A 19793-nucleotide genomic window follows, 5' to 3' on the forward strand; every position below is an offset into this window, starting at 1 on the left:
TACAGCTGGCCACATTTTGTGTCACCGCCATAAAAATCTGATGCTCCAAAGTAGCATAGTTTTAAGTTCTGTTTTATGATCTGTTTTAAATTGCATTCCATTAAACGACCATATTCTTTTGGTCTCTTATGTACTGACTTAATAGAACTTGGCCTGAACGACTGTAATAAAGTTTGATTGATTGATTGATCTGTAATTCCAGGGGATCTCTTGGTTTCAAGTGGAGGCTGGTATCTCTATCATCATTATTATTAAAATTTATATAGCATCCCATGAAACCACCTGGGTGACCTTGGGCTCATCACAGCCCTGATAAAGATGTTCTGACCGAGCAGTAATCTCAGGGCTCTCTCAACCTCACCTCCCTCACAGGGTGTCTGTTGTGGGGAGAGGAAAGGGATGGCGACTGCAAGCTGCCTTAAGACACCTGGTAGAAAAACGTGGCATATAAAAACCTTTCCCGTCAACCCCCATGATGTATTGTGGAATTTGTTTTCTATTCTCTAAATCACATTTTTCTGATGCTATATTTTTCTATGGAAAACTTTCTGACCAATATACTCTACCTTTAGTTGTCAGGCCTATTATTTATTATATTTTTATACCACCCTCCCCTTAGGGCGATTCACATGGAACATAAACATAAACAATCTTATGCTGCAGATCAATCATATTAGATGGGCTAAATGTGAGAGACAGAAGACCGAAGACCCATATTAATGTTCTGACCCCTCATAATTGCCCCTTTTATTTCTTTCTGCAGCCTTGCCATTCTGTTTCCTGCCCACAGGTCTTCCCATCTTCAAGGTTCCTTAGAGCAGTGGTCCCCAACCTTTCTGAGGCTGGGGACCGGCAGGGCATCGGGCTGCGCCCACGGGCCGCACCCGCGCATCGGGCCGCGCCTGCAAATTGCGCATGCGCAATTCGCGGGCGCAGCCCAGCCCTGATTCCCTCTCCTCGCCCTCCCGCAGTAAGAAGCTTCCCGGGCCGCAAGCTTGCGGCCAGGGAAGTCTTTTACTGCGGGGGGGGCGGGGAGAGGGAGCCGCGGCCCGGCGCCATGGCCCGCAGGTTGGGGACCACTGCCTTAGAGGGTTTGGGTTTTGTTTGTTTATTAATGAAACGGGATCCGATTTTTTTCCTTCGCCGGAAAGCCTAAGAATGACGGTCAAAGCGTAAACAGAACAGCATTGTCACATTAAAGCTTTTATTAACAAAAACAAACGTTTGTCATGCACAACGTAGACGTCAGTGGGATAGGAGGGGCAAGGCCAAAGAGGGAAAGGAGAAAGATGAGGATGGCAAGGAGGAGGAGCAAGCTGTGAAAGTCTCAGGCAAAAAACCCTCAAAGTTAGTAAAAGCCGGGTCCAAAGTACTGTCCCATTTGGTCAGCCAGCTGCTCAAGTTCCTGGAAATCCGACCGGTTGGGATCGTCCCTTTCCTCCCATGGAGACAGTCTCTTCTCTTCGTAGTCTTCACTCAACTCAGCATCTTCCATAGAATAAAGGCCTCTGGGCAGGCTGACTATGGCCAGTTGGCCCTCTGGCCTCGAGTCACCATAGTAAGCCTCCTCCTTGTTCCGGTTCAACAGGATAGGCTGTAAAACAGGCAGCTGTTCACTGAGGCTGTTGATCTCCATGCTGTTCTCTGGCTTTTCACATGTAGAAACGGCATATCTAGGAGGGAAGGGAACACGGTGGCAGAAGTGGGATTAGTGGGAGACATACAAATGTAGTATCATTTCATCCCGGTGCAGATCTGTTGCATTCCTGTGTCCTCTGTGTTGTTTGCCCTTCTTTTCTCAGACCCAATTTGTGGTTGGTTAGAGATCGTAGTGCCTGCATGCCTTGCTCAGAACAGCAAAATGCTTGCAATCCCAGGGCTATTTTCATCATGGAAATAAAATGTTGAATTGCTCTGGGTTGTTCAGCAATGACGAACATGAACCAAACGTGAAAAAACAAGGACATAAACCTGATTACCGAATGTAGATTAGTTTGATCTATCGTATTTCCAATAGCCACATTGCTGTGAAAATTGGGCATTGAAAACAGACAAGAGGAGAGTCCATTTGTTTGATTTCTGGTGTTGGAGAAGGCTTCCACTGATTTTGTGCACAGCAAAAGTTACAAACAAGGAAATACTATAGCGCATAAATCCTAATATATCACTGGTAGGCGAAAAGCACGAAACTATCACTATGTCAGCTCAACGGAGAAGGCAATTATGCTAGGATTGGTCAGTGGAAAAAGGAAACCAGATTGACATCGCGGTGGTTAGATGCAATCAAAATGGACACCGGACAGAGCATTATAGAACTAAAAGAAGAGTGCAAGATCAAAAACCATGACCACAGTTGAGCCATAGGCTCGCCACCAATTGGACGCGACTGAATGGCCAACGTGATCAGCATTTTCAGCTGCTTTCTGTTGACATGGCAGGAGGTTTGCCAGGCTGATCTTCACTTTGCAGCTGCAAAGCAATTTCTCATTATTATTTTTATTTTCGATCACACACAATTGCAACGCTAGGAAAAAAAACATTCTAAAAATGGTATGCATCGCTCTAGCAAAGAAATCGGGAATTAAATCCCATCTGCCCAATCCAGCCACAACGAGGAGTAAACGAGAATCAGCTAATTGAAACAGCAGGAGCCACTTTAAAAGAGCCTTCTGTTCATTTTAGAACTAAGTGACACAACAAGGAAGGGGATTCTTTTGACAGAATTAATCCTCTGACCTTTTACTTCTGCACTGCAAGCCCTGGGCACATGGACAATACTGCCCGGATTTGGCAAATGCCGCCTGGTTACCCCAGCCCATCAGCCCAAAGAAGGTTGTGCTAGGTGTCTGGCATGCTTCTCCTTCTTTCGGATATGGAGCGCAGACTGGAAATGATAAAGCTGCAAGGAGATAGGGCAGAAATTGGGAAACCTTACATGTGCAAAATGCAGCGATCAAAAGAAGTGCCGAACGTCCCCTCTGTTAGCCCTACTTGAAATGAATGGGGTTTCTGCGGGAGAAGTTCTCTGGATAGTCAAGAAATGTTGGCTTAATTCTCAGCGAAATTCAAGGAAATGTAGGCAAGAATTTCTCAAAGCTATTGTTAGGAGGTAGCATTGTCCAGATCAGAGGTCCTCAATATGGAGTCCGCTGGCACCCTTTCTGATGCCTGCCAGGACTTCTGATTACTCACTGGAGGCTGGATTCCCTGTGTTGACTTTTTAACCATTGTTTCAGCATCTGCTACCACCAAAACATAAGGCTCTTTGCTGCATCTGATGGTAAATTGTTGTATGCATAAAAATATTTTCAAACAATGTTTCTTTTAAAGGCATCCTCCCAAACAGACTTTTGGCCCCGAAATGTTGAAGAGTTGCTGTTACACTTATGTTGGACCTCACTTCCTAACCTTTTGTGGTTGGCTCCGCCTCTTGTGACAGCCATTTTGGAGTTGGCGGTCCCTCCTGCGGCAGCCATTTTGTAGTCATACCCAACAGTGCTAAAAAACGAAAAGCCTGAAGACTCCTGCTGCAGACATATGTCCTTACGTCCCCCAAAGAGGATTAAGATCTAGTAATCAAAACCGAAAGGACCGGATGAGGGTCCATGGGGGCCAAGGGGAAGCCAGTAAAACTCAGTGGCCACAAAGGTTATTGCCTTTTTGCAGAGGCTGTATCCACGAAATGTAATGCCTAGCCATGCCCCCCAGCAAGTAACATCTGGGGTAATCAGACTGCCCAAAGCGCCCCCTTTTATTGCATCACTAATCTGCCATGAGTTCCGGGGAGAGCAAAAGGGGAAGCCTGTAAAGGCATCTCACAGCTGCTGGTGGCACAGCACAATCCTGAAGCACATTCGTCTCTGTTTGGGTCGCATCTCGTCCCACTCTCTCCTTGGCTCACACCTTCTGCGCACTTGCCCCAGACGCACAGGTAACCCAAGCAGCATTCGCCATCCTTTAGGCAAGTCTAGGAGACAGGACAAGCGAGGTGCAGGGAGCTTGTACCCCATTCCTTGAAACACCCCAATAGTCTATTCCAGCCTTTCTCAACTTTTATTTTACCATTGAGAAACCCCTGAAACATTCTTCAGGCTTTGAGAAACCCCAGAGTGATGTGGTATGTGTCAGTAGCTTCTGTACATTTAAGCTTTCGTACGTGCTCAGAAGCTACTGGCACACACTAGGGGGCTTTTTGCACGGCTTCAAAATCGCACAATGGCTGCCAATTGGTAACGCTATTGATTTGCCATAACGCATGACGTCGTACACAATCTGCAACACTCCTGAAACCAATCCGCAAAAAGCGCTTCGTTGTAGCGCTTTCAGGGAAATCCCAAAAAGTGGATTCACCCTCCGGATAGCGATACACTCCTGCAACCAATCTGCAACAGTAGCGCTAAAGACCTGTGCGTTACCATTGTTGCTGGTTCTTCAAAGTCCCTCCCCCTGGCTCTCTCCTCCAAACTTCCGGCGAAGCGATCGCCATTTTTTTTTCTCCGAGCGAGCGGGGATAAACGCACCGGCGAGCCTCTTTCTTTTTAGAGGCTTCCCTGGCTTCAGTCCTTCACCTTTAGTCACTAAGCACAAACCACATAAAAGCCCGTTTGCTGAAATAAAGTCCCTTTATTTTTTACACATTAATTCAGCCGAAAATCGGGCCCGTGAGAGGGGGGGGGATTTATTTTTTATCACTCGAGGCAGCGTGCCAACGATCATACAATCAAACGACAGCTCACATTAGGCAGCTGGATGGGTCTCTCCGTTGCAATGAATCTACCTAGATTCGTTGCTATGGGTCTGTTTTTTTTTTAAAAAAAACCTTTCTTAAAGGGAAAGGGGCTGTTTGGGAGCATGCTAACGGCTGCCCATTGGCTGCTTGACGGCCAGGGGCGGGACGAGCTTGGCAATAGCGCTTCCTTTCTAGCGATTTCTGCCGAGACCGGAAGCCTGTGGGAAACGCTAAAAAACGCAACTGATTCCACTACAAAGGCAGGTATGCAAAACGACGAATTCCACTATTTTAAATGGCGATTTTTCATTCCGCAAACAATTTGCAACAAAGATCCCCGTGCGTAAAGGCCCTAGAGCTTTTTAGCAGCTGTGGAGAAGGAGACTTACATTTGATAAGTGGACATCTATTTTTGTTATTCGTGCAGAATTTTTAAAATCTCACTGGCTGCTTTCTCTACTCTGTATCATGTGGGCTGTGTCTATGTTTTTCACTTTATAAATTTGCACAACGAGGGTTAATATAATCTGAACATTTTTCGGATATTAGATTTCAGATTATTATAATATGACATTTTGCGGACACCTAACCCTCCAGGAGGCAATATCACCAGGGGGGAGCCGTAGCTTCTGTTCCTTCATGCAATACTTTTAAAGTCACTTATGCCATTAAATGTTGAGTCTACATTTAAAGTCCCTGCATTGTCATGTCCAAGTCTATGCTGGTTCTGACTTTACCGTTTGCATACTTCAATTTCAAGATGTACGCCCGGAATCAGGAGGAGAACATTCCATGGAGATGAAAAATTTGCTGCGTCAGAAAAACCAGAGGCCATTCCGACATGCGTGCGTTACACAGTGGATGGCGTGGCCTGCTGGCAAGTGGGAGTCACAGGACCGCCCATGTTCAGCACTTCCCTTCAGGGGAAAGACCATGTTCCCACAATGGATGCAGCATCGAAGCCGCATGCAAACAATGCTCTGTCAAGCATACCCCGATGTACTCTGTTATAAGGTACTGTCATTGCTTTTCATATGCCTCTGATCGGAATTTTTACTTTTTGTTGTCTATGCACATCGAATTCTATGCCAATAAAGGTTTTCTGCATCTCTGTCTTTACCCCGGTGTACTCACCATATCCTCAGCCTTGCACTGCTGACACCGGGATGCAAGCAGCGACCGGAAACAGAATGGATCCCTTTGACAATCATTGTCGTTCTCGCACACCTGTCGGGGAGGAAGCAAACACATTAAAGGCCACTGGACTATCAGGTCAGCTTTTCCAGTCCTGGGGAATAGCTAGAATTCCAGCAGATCCCCTCTCTTGCCGCAAGCCTTACGTGAGGAAACGGAGATTGGGGTTTAGAGTTGCATGCTTTGCCAGGCAAAGGGGCTGGGAGCAGGGATGGAGCACCTGCAGATGCTGGTGTGCTCACCTACCTAAGCTTGAGATTGGCCAGGATCATTGTGTCACCTGATTGGTTTGGTCTCTCTCTCTCTCTCTCCAGTGACTGCTGGCAGAATGCTTCCTGCATGGCCTGAGTGTAAATTTTATACAGGAACTTGCTCCTGATTTAGGTTGTTATCAGTCAGAAAGGAAAAGGAAAAGGCACCTATTCCCTTCTTTTCCGTTTGGTTCTCCACTCCGACGCCACAGACTGCTCCAGTGTAAGATAATACGGCAAGGACAGGAAAGCATTCAGACTTACTGGCACTCAGCAAATGTTTTTAAAGTTTGACTCATGCCGGCTGCAGGAAGTGAAAGCGAGAGAGCGCGTTCAGCGTATAAAAGCACGGGAAACGGGTTAGTGGCCAACTTAGGGGCATGCAGGTCAGTGGAAGCCAACTTAAGAGGAAGGAACATAGAAGGAAGCCAGAACACAGCCCTGTCGTACGCCTACTTGCTGACTAACCGATGTAGAAATCTTGGAAATTATATTGCATTTCAACGAGGAATGCTTAACAAGTTGTTAATTAGGAATACGAGGGTCAGAGGTACCGTTGGGACTTCTTCTGTTCAGGAAACTGAATCAAACGCTGAATCAAAGTTGATAAATACCATATTGAGCTTTCTCTTTTGAGAAGATGAAATCAAACAAGACAAAACTAACATGTGGTGCAAAACAGAGCTATTTTTCCTGAAGCCTATCCGTTCCAGACCCAAAATCTCAGTTGCCTACGTCTGAGGCTGCCATCTCTGGGTTGGGAAATACCTGGAGATCTGGGGCAGGTGAGCTTTGGGGAGGGGAGAGCAGGATATAAGGCCCTATAGAGTTCACCCTCCAAAGCAGTCATTTTCTCCAGAGGAACTGATCTTGGCTGTCTAAAGAGCACTTGCCGGTGATCTCCACATGCCACCTGTGTTGGAATACTCAGAGGGGATACGTAGTCAGCATGCTTAGATTAGGAACTTTCTGGTATTTTTCAAACACGCTCCTATGTCCTGATTGGCTGGATTAGAAATTTTCTGCTTCCCTGAGTACACTTCCTGCCTGCTTTCCCCTCCAGTACATTAGTTAGGACTCTCCGTCTCTCCTTTCTTACTCACAAAGATTGTTTCTCTTCTCAATAAAACTATTGTGTTTTTTTAAGCTGCAGGTGCACCTCTGTCTCGCATATTTGAACTCTGCGAACAACCTGGAAGATGGCGTCCCTAGCTGGATCCAGTTATCCAATTTAATTTGCACAAGGGAAGCATACAATTTACCCAAAACAGAGAAAAGGCTAAGAGGATGATAATTAGGAGGGTTGTTTCTGGCTGGGAGTGGTGGGTGAATGAATGAATGAATGAATGAATGAATGAATGAATGAATGAATGAATGAATGAATGAATGAATGCTGCCTCTGATCTGGTATTATCCTATCCTATTATCCTATCAAATGCTGGGAGGAATCAAATCTGGCCCAGGGGCCATAACAGTCTGGTTAATCCATAGCCAATTTTGTCTGGTCGTAATGGAACACAAACAGACAGATCCACTGGCTTAGGATACATCTGTTAAAACTGCACTGGAGTCTTCGAATAATGGGCTTTTTCAATACTTGAAAAAATACTTGTGGCATTGTTTAAGTGATGGAAGTCTTCCCTAGGGTGGTGGTGGGGGGGGGAGGGGGTTTGCAGAGGGAAGGTAGCAGTGGCCAGGTGGTAGCTTTCCTTGGGGTTGGTTGAGGCCTGGGGCTCTTAACCTAAGGTGACCAGATTGCCCCACTTTTGGAGGGGCATCTGGGGGTACCTGGCAAATGGTACTTATGTTGCAATTAAAAATATGTATATTACAATACTATTTTTGTGTTCTATTAAACTTTTTGCTGCTCCATATAGACCAAATTTTTAATCAAGAACCCCCCTGGTCAGTGGTGTCCCGCTTTACTAATCTTAAAATCTGGTCAACTTATCTTAACCAGCCAATGGGAGGGGGTATCTCTGTAGCCTTTGGCCCCTCGTATTTCATTTATATTATATATATATATATATATTTCATCAGACTGGAGAGAGGTGAGTAGCGGGGTACCTCAGGGTTCGGTGCTCGGCCCGGTACTTTTTAAGTACTCTGATGAAACATATATATATATATGTTTCATCAGACTGGAGAGAGGTGAGTAGCGGGGTACCTCAGGGTTCGGTGCTCGGCCCGGTACTTTTTAACATATTTATTAATGATCTAGATGAGGGGGTGGAGGGACTACTCATCAAGTTTGCAGATGACACCAAATTGGGAGGACTGGCAAATACTCCGGAAGATAGAGACAGAGTTCAACGAGATCTGAACACAATGGAAAAATGGGCAAATGAGAACAAGATGCAATTTAATAAAGATAAGTGTAAAGTTCTGCATCTGGGTCAGAAAAATGAAAAGCATGCCTACTGGATGGGGGATACGCTTCTAGGTAGCACTGTGTGTGAACGAGACCTTGGGGTACTTGTGGATTGTAAACTAAACATGAGCAGGCAGTGTGATGCAGCGGTAAAAAAGGCAAATGCCATTTTGGGCTGTATCAACAGAGGCATCACATCAAAATCACAAGATGTCATAGTCCCATTGTATACGGCACTGGTCAGACCACACCTGGAGTACTGTGTGCAGTTCTGGAGGCCTCACTTCAAGACGGACATCGATAAAATTGAAAGGGTACAGAGGAGAGCGACGAAGATGATCTGGGGCCAAGGGACCAAGCCCTATGAAGATAGGTTGAGGGACTTGGGAATGTTCAGCCTGGAGAAAAGGAGGTTGAGAGGGGACATGATAGCCCTCTTTAAGTATTTGAAAGGTTGTCACTTGGAGGAGGGCAGGATGCTGTTTCTGCTGGCTGCAGAGGAAAGGACACGCAGTAATGGGTTTAAACTTCAAGTACAACGATATAGGCTAGATATCAGGAAAAAGTTTTTCACAGTCAGAGTAGTTCAGCAGTGGAATAGGCTGCCTAAGGAGGTGGTGAGCTCCCCCTCACTGGAAATCTTCAAGCAAAGGTTGGATACACACTTTTCTTGGATGCTTTAGGATGCTTAGGGCTAATCCTGCGTTGAGCAGGGGGTTGGACTAGATGGCCTGTATGGCCCCTTCCAACTCTATGATTCTATGATTCTATATATATATTTGTATACCGCCCTCCCCGAAGGCTCAGGGCGGTTTGCGTGAAACAGAGCAGAAACAAAACAGCAGGTAACTTAGATTAACAATAATGAATGAAGTGAAACAACCAGCAACATGGAACCGTAGAAAAATTAAACATTGAAGTGACTCCTACTGAGAGCCCAGTGGGTTGGACGGAATTAGGGTGGGTGCCATAGGAGGGAGGCTCAGGGGGGGAGGGCCCTTGGGAAGTGGTGGTTCAGATCGACCTCCTCTACCAAATGCCTGTGGAGGAACTCTCTTCTGCAGAACTGTTCATAGGGTTGACCTGTACTTTAATGCCACCTGTGCTGCTTCTGGGGATCCTGCTAGTCCTTCAACGGCTGTGGAGGTATTTGTAGTTATCAGACAGATTGAGGTAGACCCCCCCACACACACACACACGTGTGACATGTGTGTCTGTGCCGGGTGTACGGACACAGCAAGCCTACCCTTTTCAACCAATCTATCTTTACTGGTCTGGTAAAGGTTACCAGGACGTCGGCTCTCACCCTCTGGTACCATCGACCTACCCATCTCTTCCACCACTCCGAGGTCGGTACCCAGCATGCTGGGGGGTAAACGGTAATGACTGGGGAAGGCACTGGCAAACCACCCCGTATTGAGTCTGCCATAAAAACGCTAGAGGGCGTCACCCCACGGGTCAGACATGACTCGGTGCATTTTCCAAATGTGGCCATCCCAACCCCGACCTCTGGGTATGTGGGGTGGGGGGAGAGAGAAAGAGACCCCGATGGTCCTAAGAGAGTCCTCGGTGCTGTGTCCCCTCTTTCAGGCAGGAACCTGACTGTGGACAGTCCGAAGTACCAGGCTCTAATGAAGGAGTGGGAAGAAGAAAAGACCTTCTGGCTGGCCTGGTTCTCCGACGGGAGCTACGCCACCATGGTGACCGCATTCTTGTCAAATCCTGCAGTTTGCACATTTGGGGTTCAGGGATGCTGCAGCACTGTCCCTCAGAGCACAGAAGCACCTTAGCAGCAGGGGATCCCTGGTAGGGCTGCCAAGATCACCTGGCCCAGGAGGGAGGTGGGGCTGAGAGAACCCTGACAGAAATGCTCTGAGATCTAACAGGACTGTGACTAGCCCAAGCTCATCCAGCTGGCTGCAAGGGGAGGAATGGTGAATCAAGATGAGGAGACAGAGATCCGGTTGGAGTTGGATGGCAACTTCTGTGTCTTTAAGAAAATCGAGGCCAGCCCTGTGCTCCTAACAAAGAGACACCAGAGACACAGGGCCTCCCAAGATGACTGTGGACATCCTTGTGAGAAGGAGCCCCCTAGCGGCAAGGAGGGCCACGGATCAAGGTAGAGAACTGCAGCCTTGAGAAATACCTTTACAGATGGCACATGGCGCTGGCACACAGATCCTGTGACTCTGTCAAGAAGATTTGGAAGGATCATGATTTGCCAGTGGTTGAATGTGATGCAAGTAGCCATAGTGAGATTTGGGTCTTAGCAAAGGGAACAGCACCAAGTTACAGCAGCCATTTTGGCTTGGCTCCGCCTCCAGAGGCAGCCATATTGGGGTGAGGCTCACTGCCTTCAGTCAAGATTTCAAAGGTGCCTGCAAGCTCCAAGAGGTTAGGCGATGCCGGACTGCACTTGGAACTGAATGGTTCTGGAAATGGGAAGCAGAGGTGCCTGGCCTTTGCCTTCCTCTGCAGAGCCTTCCTTGGTGGTCTCCCTTCTAAGTTCCTACCCTCATCAACTTCCAACCTATGGCAACTCCAGCAAAGGGGTTTCAAGGCAAGGGAAAAGCAGAGGTGGTTGTCCATCGCCTTCCTCTGCAGAGCCTTCCTTGGTGATCTACCTTCCAAGTAGTGACCCTGCTGAGCTTCCTAGATCTGATGAGATTGGACCACACCATGCTGCCTTCCCTTCCAGCACCTGCTTTCCCTCCCAGTTCCAGTTTGGTATAGAGGTTAAGGCCAATGAGCTCTACTCTGGAAATCAGGCTGAGTTCCCCATGTCTCCTCCACACGCACAGCCAGCTGGGCAATGTTGGGCCAGCCACAGTTCTCATGGAGCTGTTCTCGCAGAGCCATTACCACAGAGGACTCTCAGCCTCACCTACTTCATGGGGTGTCTGTTGTGGGGAGAAGTAGGGAATCAGGGGCCAGCCAGTCCCTCTGGAGGGCCAACAACAGGGCATGGAGGCCAAGGACTCCATAAGAACATCAAAAGATCAGACCAGTGAAGGTCCATCTACTCCAGCTTCTTCTCTCAGGGGCCAACAACAGGGCATGGAGGCCAAGGCGTTAAGAGCTACTTCTAACGAATCTCAATACCTTGGACAATCCTGGCTCCCACTGGGGGTAAAATACCCCACCAACGCCTGGTTCTCCTGAAATCTTTATTCATTCATGTATTCATTTGGAAAAGAGCCAGACCCGTCTCCTCTCCAAGCCCTGCTCTTCTGTGAATCTACCCCGTAAACCTCCTGGAATTTCCCAGTCCAGAGCATGCAGCCTTACCTGTAGGTGTGGAGATTCCTTCTAGTGAATCCCTGGGTGCAAGGCAATATACATTACCCCCCTCCCATGCGCACACTGGCTGAAGCCCCCTCCTTCTCTGTGGTTGAACCTCTTGTTGGCTTCCTTTTCATCTCCTGCTTTCCAGGTTTTCAAGAAACTGCTCCGTCCCGAGGAGCAGATGGATTTAATTCTGATGGCCATCAGAGGCATGAGGCACGACACTATCCACAACACCAAGTGTGCCGTCCGCATACTAAGAACCATGCTGAGGAGCCCCGTGCCTGATTTGGTGAAGGTAAGAGGCGGGGGGTGGGGGGATGTCCATTTGATTGTTGTTTCTGTCCTGTTTCGCCTTTCTTTCCCCCCAAAATCATCTTCTGCCAAAGTAGGTCTTGCAAAATTCCTTTAAGTCTGGTTTGGTGAAGAACATGTAAGAAGAGCCTTGCTGGAACAGACCAGTGCGTGTCCCTCTAGTCCAGCATCCTGACTCTCACAGTGGCCAACCAGCAACAGGGCTCAGAGGCCAAGGACTTCCTCTGATAAGAGAAAAGCCCTGCTAGATCGGGCCATTAGTCATAGAATCATAGAGTCATAGAGTTGGAAGGGGCCATACAGGCCATCTAGTCCAACCCCCTGCTCTACGCAGGATCACACCTAAGCATCCTAAAGCATCCAAGAAAAGTGTGTATCCAACCTTTGCTTGAAGACTGCCAGTGAGGGGGAGCTCACCACCTCCTTAGGCAGCCTATTCCACTGCTGAACTACTCTGACTGTGAATTTATTTTCCCTGATATCTAGCCTATATCATTGTACTTGTAGTTTAAACCCATTACTGCGTGTCCTCTCCTCTGCAGCCAACGGAAACAGCATCCTGCCCTCCTCCAAGTGACAACCTTTCAAATACTTAAAGAGGGCTATCATGTCCCCTCTCAACCTCCTTTCCTCCAGGCTGAACATTCCCATGTCCCTCAACCGATCTTCATAGGGCTTGGTCCCTTGGCCCCAGATCATCTTCGTCGCTCTCCTCTGTACCCTTTCAATTTTATCTGCATCTTTCTTGAAGTGAGGCCTCCAGAACTGCATACAGTACTCCAGGTGTGGTCTGACCCGTGCTGTATACAATGGGAGTCTCTTGTGATTTTGGTGTGATGTCCCTGTTGTTACAGCCCAAAATGGCATTCACCTTTTTTACCGCTGCATCACACTGCCTTCTCATGTTTAGTTTACAATCCACAACTACCCCAAGGTCTCGTTCACACACAGTGTTACTTAGAAGCGTATCCCCCATCCAGTAGGCATGCTTTTCATTTTTCTGACCCAGATGCAGAACTTTACACTTATCTTTATTAAATTGCATCTTGTTCTCATTTACCCATTTTTCCATTGTGTTCAGATCTCGTTGAACTCTGTCTCTATCTTCCGAAGTATTTGCCAGTTCTCCCAATTTGGTGTCATCTGCAAACTTGATGAGTAGTCCCTCCACCCCCTCATCTAGATCATTAATAAATATGTTGAAAAGTACCGGGCTGAGCACCTCCCTCCAGACGGATGAAACACCATTGACAACGACTCTTGAGTGCGGTTCTCTTACCCATTCCCTATCCACCTAACTATCTGAAAATCCAGTCCTTCAATTTATGCATCAGAACATCATGGGGAACCTTATCAAAAGCTTTACTAAAATCCAAGTAAACAACATCAACCGAATTTCCACAATCCAGCAAACCTGTTACTTGGTCAAAAAAGGAAACCAGGTTGGTCTGAAAGGACCTGTTGGAGACAAATCCATGCTGACTTCCTTGGATCACCAAATTGTCTTTCAGATGTTTGCAGATCGATCCCTTTAATATCTGCTCCATTATCTTCCCCACAACAGAGGTCACACGCACTGGTCTGTAGTTTCCCGGGACTTCCTTCCTCCCTTTTCTGAAGATCGGATTAACATTTGCTCACTTCCAGCCCTCCGGGACATCTCCGGTCCTTAAAGAGGTCCCGAAGATGATGGACAAGGTTTCTGCAAGTTCTCCAGAAAGTTCTTTGAGCACTCTCGGGTGCGTTTCATCCGGCCCAGGGGATTTGAACTCATCCAATTCAGCTAAATGCCTCTCGACAACCTCTCTATCCATGTCTAAGAGGGCCAGAAGATAGATCTCCCCCTCCTCACCGAGATCGGACACGGGGTCGAGAGGACAGTCTCGAGTCCGAGAAGCCATTTCTGTGTCGGCTGCGGAGCATGCCGCTGTATCGCCGACAAGGGGCACCTCGACGTGGACAGAGGTGCTGGTTCGTGCTCAAGAGCCTTCGGCGTTGAGACATCTATCTTCGGTGGCAGTGGAGCTCCCGCTTTCAGCTGAGACCCACAGAGATGCCTCGGTACCTCGACGTCGACATTCGCTGCTGAGGTTGAGATTGCACAGTTCACCATTGTTGTCTGACGAGGACGTACCTTTGAAACCTGCTTGTCCATGGACCCCCCCTTTCTGCAGGTATTCCGGGACAAGGTTATTTTGCGCCCTAGTGTTACCTTTCTACCAAAAGTGATCACCAAGTTTCATTTGGGACAGTTGTTGGTGCTACCAGTTTTTTTCCCAATCCAAGCTGCATAGAGTTTCTTCCTACCTGTATGAAGATATTTGTCGGCAAGAGAATAGAGGGCTAAACAGTGGTCTAGAGTAGAACAATTTTTAGTAAAGCCAATTTGTTTGGGACCTATTAGGTGTTTTTTCTTCAGGATCTTTCCCCCTCTAGTTTTTAAGGCTTCTACCGTCTCCCCACTGGGGTTTCCCAGTGATCCTTCACCAGACTCAGCATCCTATGCCGATGTGTGCAATAGAACAGAACTTCCAGAGTTTAATCCCCTGGCAGAACGCTCGGCCCCTGTATCTCCCTGCAGCACACTGGTGATAAAAGCAAGGGTCTCATTAACAGAAGGTTTGGCTTTTGGCACAGGTCTGCCTTGAGAGCGTTCAACGCTCTGGTGAAGAGTGCATGCCATGAGGATCAGGTCCTAATAATGCTCAAGAGAAGAGGGTCCGAGTTTCTTTTGAAGCCCTCAACTCACCAGAAAGGTCTCTACCTCTTTGCTAGGTAAGAACTAGGCTGCTGCAACAAAAGACTAACTTGCTCCCCATTTTGCGAGTGTCCCACATGGGTGGAATTTTTTTTAGGCGGGAGGGAGCAGGGGCCCTGTAGATGCTGCTTGTTCACTCGGCCTCAACCAAATGCCTCGTGGAGGAGCTCCCTTTTTCAGGCCCTGCGGAACTGTTTTAGCTCCATCAGGGCCCTGATCTCCTCCGGGAGCTCATTCCACCAGGTGGGGGCCAGGACCGAGAAGGCTCTGGCCCTGGTTGAAGCTAGGTGGGCTTCTTTAGGGCTAAAGATAAAAACCCTATACATATAAAATCAAGTAAAACATTCTCATAATAAAAATTTGAAGCCAATAGTGGCGCAAATACTTTCTGATGACGTCCACTGAGCCTTGATCTCATAAGAGAGCTGCGTAACAGTGCTGCCAACATCAATCTCATAAACAACAGTGGAATGTTCAAACATTGTCAAGGAAGGGGGTGGGGGAGCATCAGTTTGAGGGAGAGGACCAGCCTGATCTTATCACTCCATTCATTCCACCCGGCCTCAACCAAATGCCCGGCGGAAGAGCTCCCTTTTGCAGGCCCTGCGTAACCCAGAGAGTTCCGACAGGGACCGCAGCTCTTCCGGGAGCTCGTTCCACCAGGACCACTTCCCTGTGGCCTAGTAGTTGTAGTAGTATATTACAATATTTAATTTGTATGCCGCCCCTTCCCATATGAGATTGGAGAGGTTCACAATAAAAACATCAAGTCCAACAATAAAATGGCTTTAAAATGGCAAATATCGTGAATAGATTGCTGGCCAGATGCAGGTGGCAGGTGACATCATGCAGAGCACCCATAATATAGCATCTGCGGGGGCTGAGTATGGCACTAAATTTATGGCGTGCGGAATTGCCCTAAAAATTGCTCCAGCTGATAGGGTAGCTTCCTGATGACATGAACTGAAATCTGAAATGAAAATAAATGTGGTGTGTGTGTGTGTGTGTGTGTGTGTGTGTGTGCTAATGTCAAAAAAATAAAGGCCATGCCTACGTGCTCTCTCTTCCTGTGTGCATCAACAGAGCCATGATCCGGAACGAGGACTGCGGGAGCATCCTGCCCTACCTCCTGAAGACTCTGGAAAGCCCAGAAGATTTCCGGCATGTCACGCTGATGACCTTCTTAGTTGAGGTGAGCTTCGCTGGTGTCTACAGGACACGGAGGCAGAAGAGACCCAAGTCATGTGTTTTGAATGAGAGGTGGTGGGCTGACAACGCCAGCAGAGGGCAATGGCTTCGTCTCAAAAGGCAGAACCAATGGATGAAATTAATCCAAAGGATGTTCCATCTAAACCTCCAGAAGAAGTTCCTGACAGGGCAGTTTCTCAGTAGAACAGGCTTTCTTGGGAGGTGGTGGGTTCTCTATTTTTGGAGATCTTTAAACGCGGGCTGGTAGCCATCTGACGGAGAGGCTGATTCTGTGAAGGCACAGTGCAGGGGGTTGGACTAAATGACCCAAGAGGTGCCTTCCAACTCTAGGATTCTATGACTCTGTGAATTAGTGAGGGGCAAATCAGGACCCCCACTCATCTCTCTTGGTCCTTGCTGCAACAGATCATGGTGGAAAAGAGTGGGGGATCTTCCGCCAGCAATACAACAGGGAGGGGGGAAGGGGGAAATTAAAAAACGATTAAGGGACTACAGCCCCTTCCCTACAAAGAAATGTTTAAAGAGGTTAAGGCTCTACAAGCTGGAGAAAGTACGGTTGTGGGGTGACATGAGAGAGGTTTACAAGACTATGCATAGGGTAGAGAGGGTGGAGAAAGAATAAAAAAATAAATAAAATATTTTCTCCCTTTCTTCATCCCTTTCTTGCAATACAAGAACTTGGGGGCGCTCGATGGAATTAAGAAAGAGAAACAAAAATGTTACTCACTGCTCGAGAAAGTGGTGACAACCACAAGGATAGACAGCTTCAAGAGGGGAGGGGAGAATCTGATGGAGCAGAGGCCCCTCGTGGCTATGAGTTCTAGATGGAACACTCTGTCTGCGGCAGTGGCACTCTGTACTCTTGGTGCCTGGGAGAAGGTTTTCTCAAGGGCTGAGTATGCACTGACTTTGTTTTTTCCAATGTGGATCCTGCTGAATTGATTTCAACTCGCGTCTTCCTGAGGGCCGATCTGGGGGAGAAGGCAGGGAGCAAGGCAGCCTGCGAGTGAGTTGCCAGTCCTGCTTTTCTTCCCCTTCTTCTCCAGCTCCTCCGCCACCAAACCTTCCACAGCACCACCGAAGACCACATCATCCGGCAGCTGAGGAAGCAGCTGAATGCCACCAAAGAAGAACTCCGGTCCCTGGCTCTAGACGGCATGCTTCAGCTAGCTCCTCATTCTGAGAAGGTGCGAGGGGCTCAGCACCCCCACGGGGAGGGGGGCATCAGAAATGTCCCACAGGGGCTCAGTTCCCACAGTATGTGTTTTCCTCCGGGGGCCAGGAGCCTTCCCCCAGGCAGGCTCTTTCTGCTGGGGTGGGTGGGGGATGTATGTTGGCAGAATTTAAATATGAGAAGGAGGAGCTGGCTGCTGGCTGCTTAAAAAAAACTCCTGGTATTTCCCAATCCAGAATTGGTAACCCTATGCCTGCTTTTCTTCCTAATGGGGACCCAAAGTGGTTTACAAGATTCCCCTCTCCCCTAATTTACCCTCACAACAACCCTGTGCGGTACGCTAGGCTGAGAATGTGTAACTTGTTGGCAGAGTTTAAATAATGAAAGTAGGCTCACAGCGCCGGCTGCTTAAAGAATGAATCATTTTATTAAGAAAAGAAACAAACTTGTTTGGGTAGGAGAGAGATAGTCCTACCTGTCTAATTGACAAATATTCAGGAGGGAAAAGAGAGCAGGAAGTGTGCTCAAAGGAGCAGGAAGTCTCCGACTGGACCAAGCAGGAGGAGATTATTTGAAAAACACCAGGAGGTTCTTAATCGAAATATGCTACTTACACATCTCCTCCGATGCCCCCTACAGGATATGCTCCACATGTTGTTGAATCAGGCCCTCTACAGATCTAGCATATTCCAACATGGTCATCATAGGCAAGAGAGACCCGCAAGACCTAACACGGTTGCCCTTTCACACAATAATACCCAAGGAGCAGTGCAGTCCCTCCCCAATAGCGGATTCAACCATCCCTCTGGCTCTATTCAGAAGTAACTCTCTAGAGATTACCCAAATATCAGTGGTCTTCACCATAGAAAATGGGATGGGGGGGATTCCTAGAATGTTGCTGACGATGTGATATCACTTCCTGGTACTCGGAAATGACATCACGGCATCAGCAACACTCCCCCTCCCCTGCCTCCCCCTAGGTTGCCGACCTCCAAGTCAAGCTCTGGAGAGCTCCAGGAATCACCCCTGAGGTCCAGATTTCAGACTAGAGTTCTCTAGGAGAAAATATTGGCTTTGGAGAATGGGCTGTATGGCCTTACGCAGCCAGCTGGGTGACCTTGGGCTTGCCACAGCACTGAGAAAACTGCTCTGACCGAGCAGGAATCTCAGGGATGTCTCAGCCTCACCTCCCTCTCAACATGTCCATTGTGGGGAGAGGAAGGGAAAGCGAATGTCAGCCACTTGGAGCCTCCTTCAGGGAAAGAAAAGTGGCATAGAAGAACCAACTCTTCTTCTTCTTCAGTAATTTTAGGGCTCTCTCAGCCTCACCCAATTCACAGGGTGTTTGTGGTGGGGAGAGGAAAGGGAAGACAAATGTAAGCCACTTTGAGCCTCATTCGGGTAGAGAAAAGCGGCATAGAAGAACCAACAGTTCTGACCGAGGAAGAATATCAGGGCTCTCTCAGCCTCACCTCCCTCACAAGATGTCCATTGTGGGGAGAGGAAGGGAAAGCGAATCTCAGCCACTTTGAGCCTCCTTCAGGGAAAGAAAAGTGGCATAGAAGAACCAACTCTTCTTCTTCTTCAGTAATATCAGGGCTCTCTCAGCCTCCCCCCCTCTCAGGGCATCTGTGGTGGGGAGAGGAAAGGGAAGGAGGTTGTAAGCCACTTTGAGCCTCCTTCAGGGAGAGAAAACCAACTCTTCATCTTTGTGGGTTCTGTGCAGTCCCACATGGGTTCTGTGAAGATCGCAGGCCTGCTTCGGAGAAATAACTAGCCAACTTAAAGCTCAAAATACTCCCAAGAGTGCTAGCCCCTCCCTTCTCAGAGTGACTTTCCCGCCCAAAGTCACGTGATGTGGGAGGAGCTAGCAATCTCCCCTCAGTCCTTTTCTTGCCGCTGGTGGAGAAAGGACGCTAGCCGACTAGCTCTGTATTTTACCTCAAGTGAGAGAGATATCTCTGTGAGGATTCCTTTCTGTGAGGAAAAGATTTCTAATGGCTCTCTTCAAAAAGTGTAGTCAGTGTGGGGCCAAAATGGCTCAGACTGATCATTACTTTGTGTCTCCTTTGTCTGGGTGAGGGGCATTCTACACCCCAATGCCCCTCCTGCAGGAGACTTATGCCTAAGACCCATGACGAAAGGGCCAGGCGAATTAAAGCGGCCTTATGGGAGAAATCATTAATGGCTTTGGACAACCCCAGGCCTTCAACCTCCTCAGCTCCCACTCAGCAAGCTGTAGCAGTGGTGGAGAGAGCAACCTCAGAGCCACCGAGGAAGAAGAAGAAGAAGAAGAGAGCTGCCCCCCCCATCTAGGGCCCGCTCGCCCTTGTCTTCAGGAGGAGCCGAGAACAATAGGAGGCAGGCTTCTCCTTTGCCACTGAGACATCGGTTGGAGTCGAGGGGGCGACCACGAGGTCGAAGGACTGCATCGCAATCGGCCGCCGAACAGCCTGACTCCCCTAATCGGATGTCGGCGCCAAAACTTTCGGTGGAGCCCTCGTCGT

At 48.1% G+C, this 19793-nt stretch overlaps 1 protein-coding gene across 1 annotated transcript; it reads right to left on the reverse strand.

The window, feature by feature from the left end:
- Window positions 1-1185: 1185 nt before the first annotated feature.
- On the reverse strand, window positions 1186-19718 carry LOC143824831 (dickkopf-related protein 3-like). Its single transcript, XM_077312566.1, has 8 exons — window positions 19614-19718; window positions 16030-16112; window positions 13998-14113; window positions 6070-6122; window positions 5864-5956; window positions 3820-3967; window positions 2737-2899; window positions 1186-1673 (listed from the first exon to the last, which is right to left on the reverse strand). The coding sequence occupies exons 1-8, from the start codon at window positions 19716-19718 to the stop codon at window positions 1349-1351; spliced, it is 1086 nt and encodes a 361-aa protein (XP_077168681.1). The 3' UTR covers window positions 1186-1348.
- Between the last annotated feature and the right edge of the window lie 75 nt (window positions 19719-19793).

This window comes from Paroedura picta, chromosome 15 (genome assembly GCF_049243985.1).
Source record: "Paroedura picta isolate Pp20150507F chromosome 15, Ppicta_v3.0, whole genome shotgun sequence".
Classification (NCBI taxonomy): domain Eukaryota; kingdom Metazoa; phylum Chordata; class Lepidosauria; order Squamata; family Gekkonidae; genus Paroedura; species Paroedura picta.

What these genes read in the sequence shown, in the direction of transcription:
- LOC143824831 (XM_077312566.1), bottom strand. Translation starts at nt 19,718, where the DNA reads ATGCAGTCCTTCGACCTCGTGGTCGCCCCCTCGACTCCAACCGATGTC. An exon ending in CGACCCCGTGTCCGATCTCG is followed by an intron (nt 6,123 to 13,997) that starts GTGAGGAGGGGG and finishes CCCTGCTCCCAG; the next exon opens with CCCCTTTGCCTGGCAAAGCA. An exon ending in GTGCTGTGCCACCAGCAGCT is followed by an intron (nt 2,900 to 3,819) that starts GTGAGATGCCTT and finishes ATCTCCTTGCAG; the next exon opens with CTTTATCATTTCCAGTCTGC.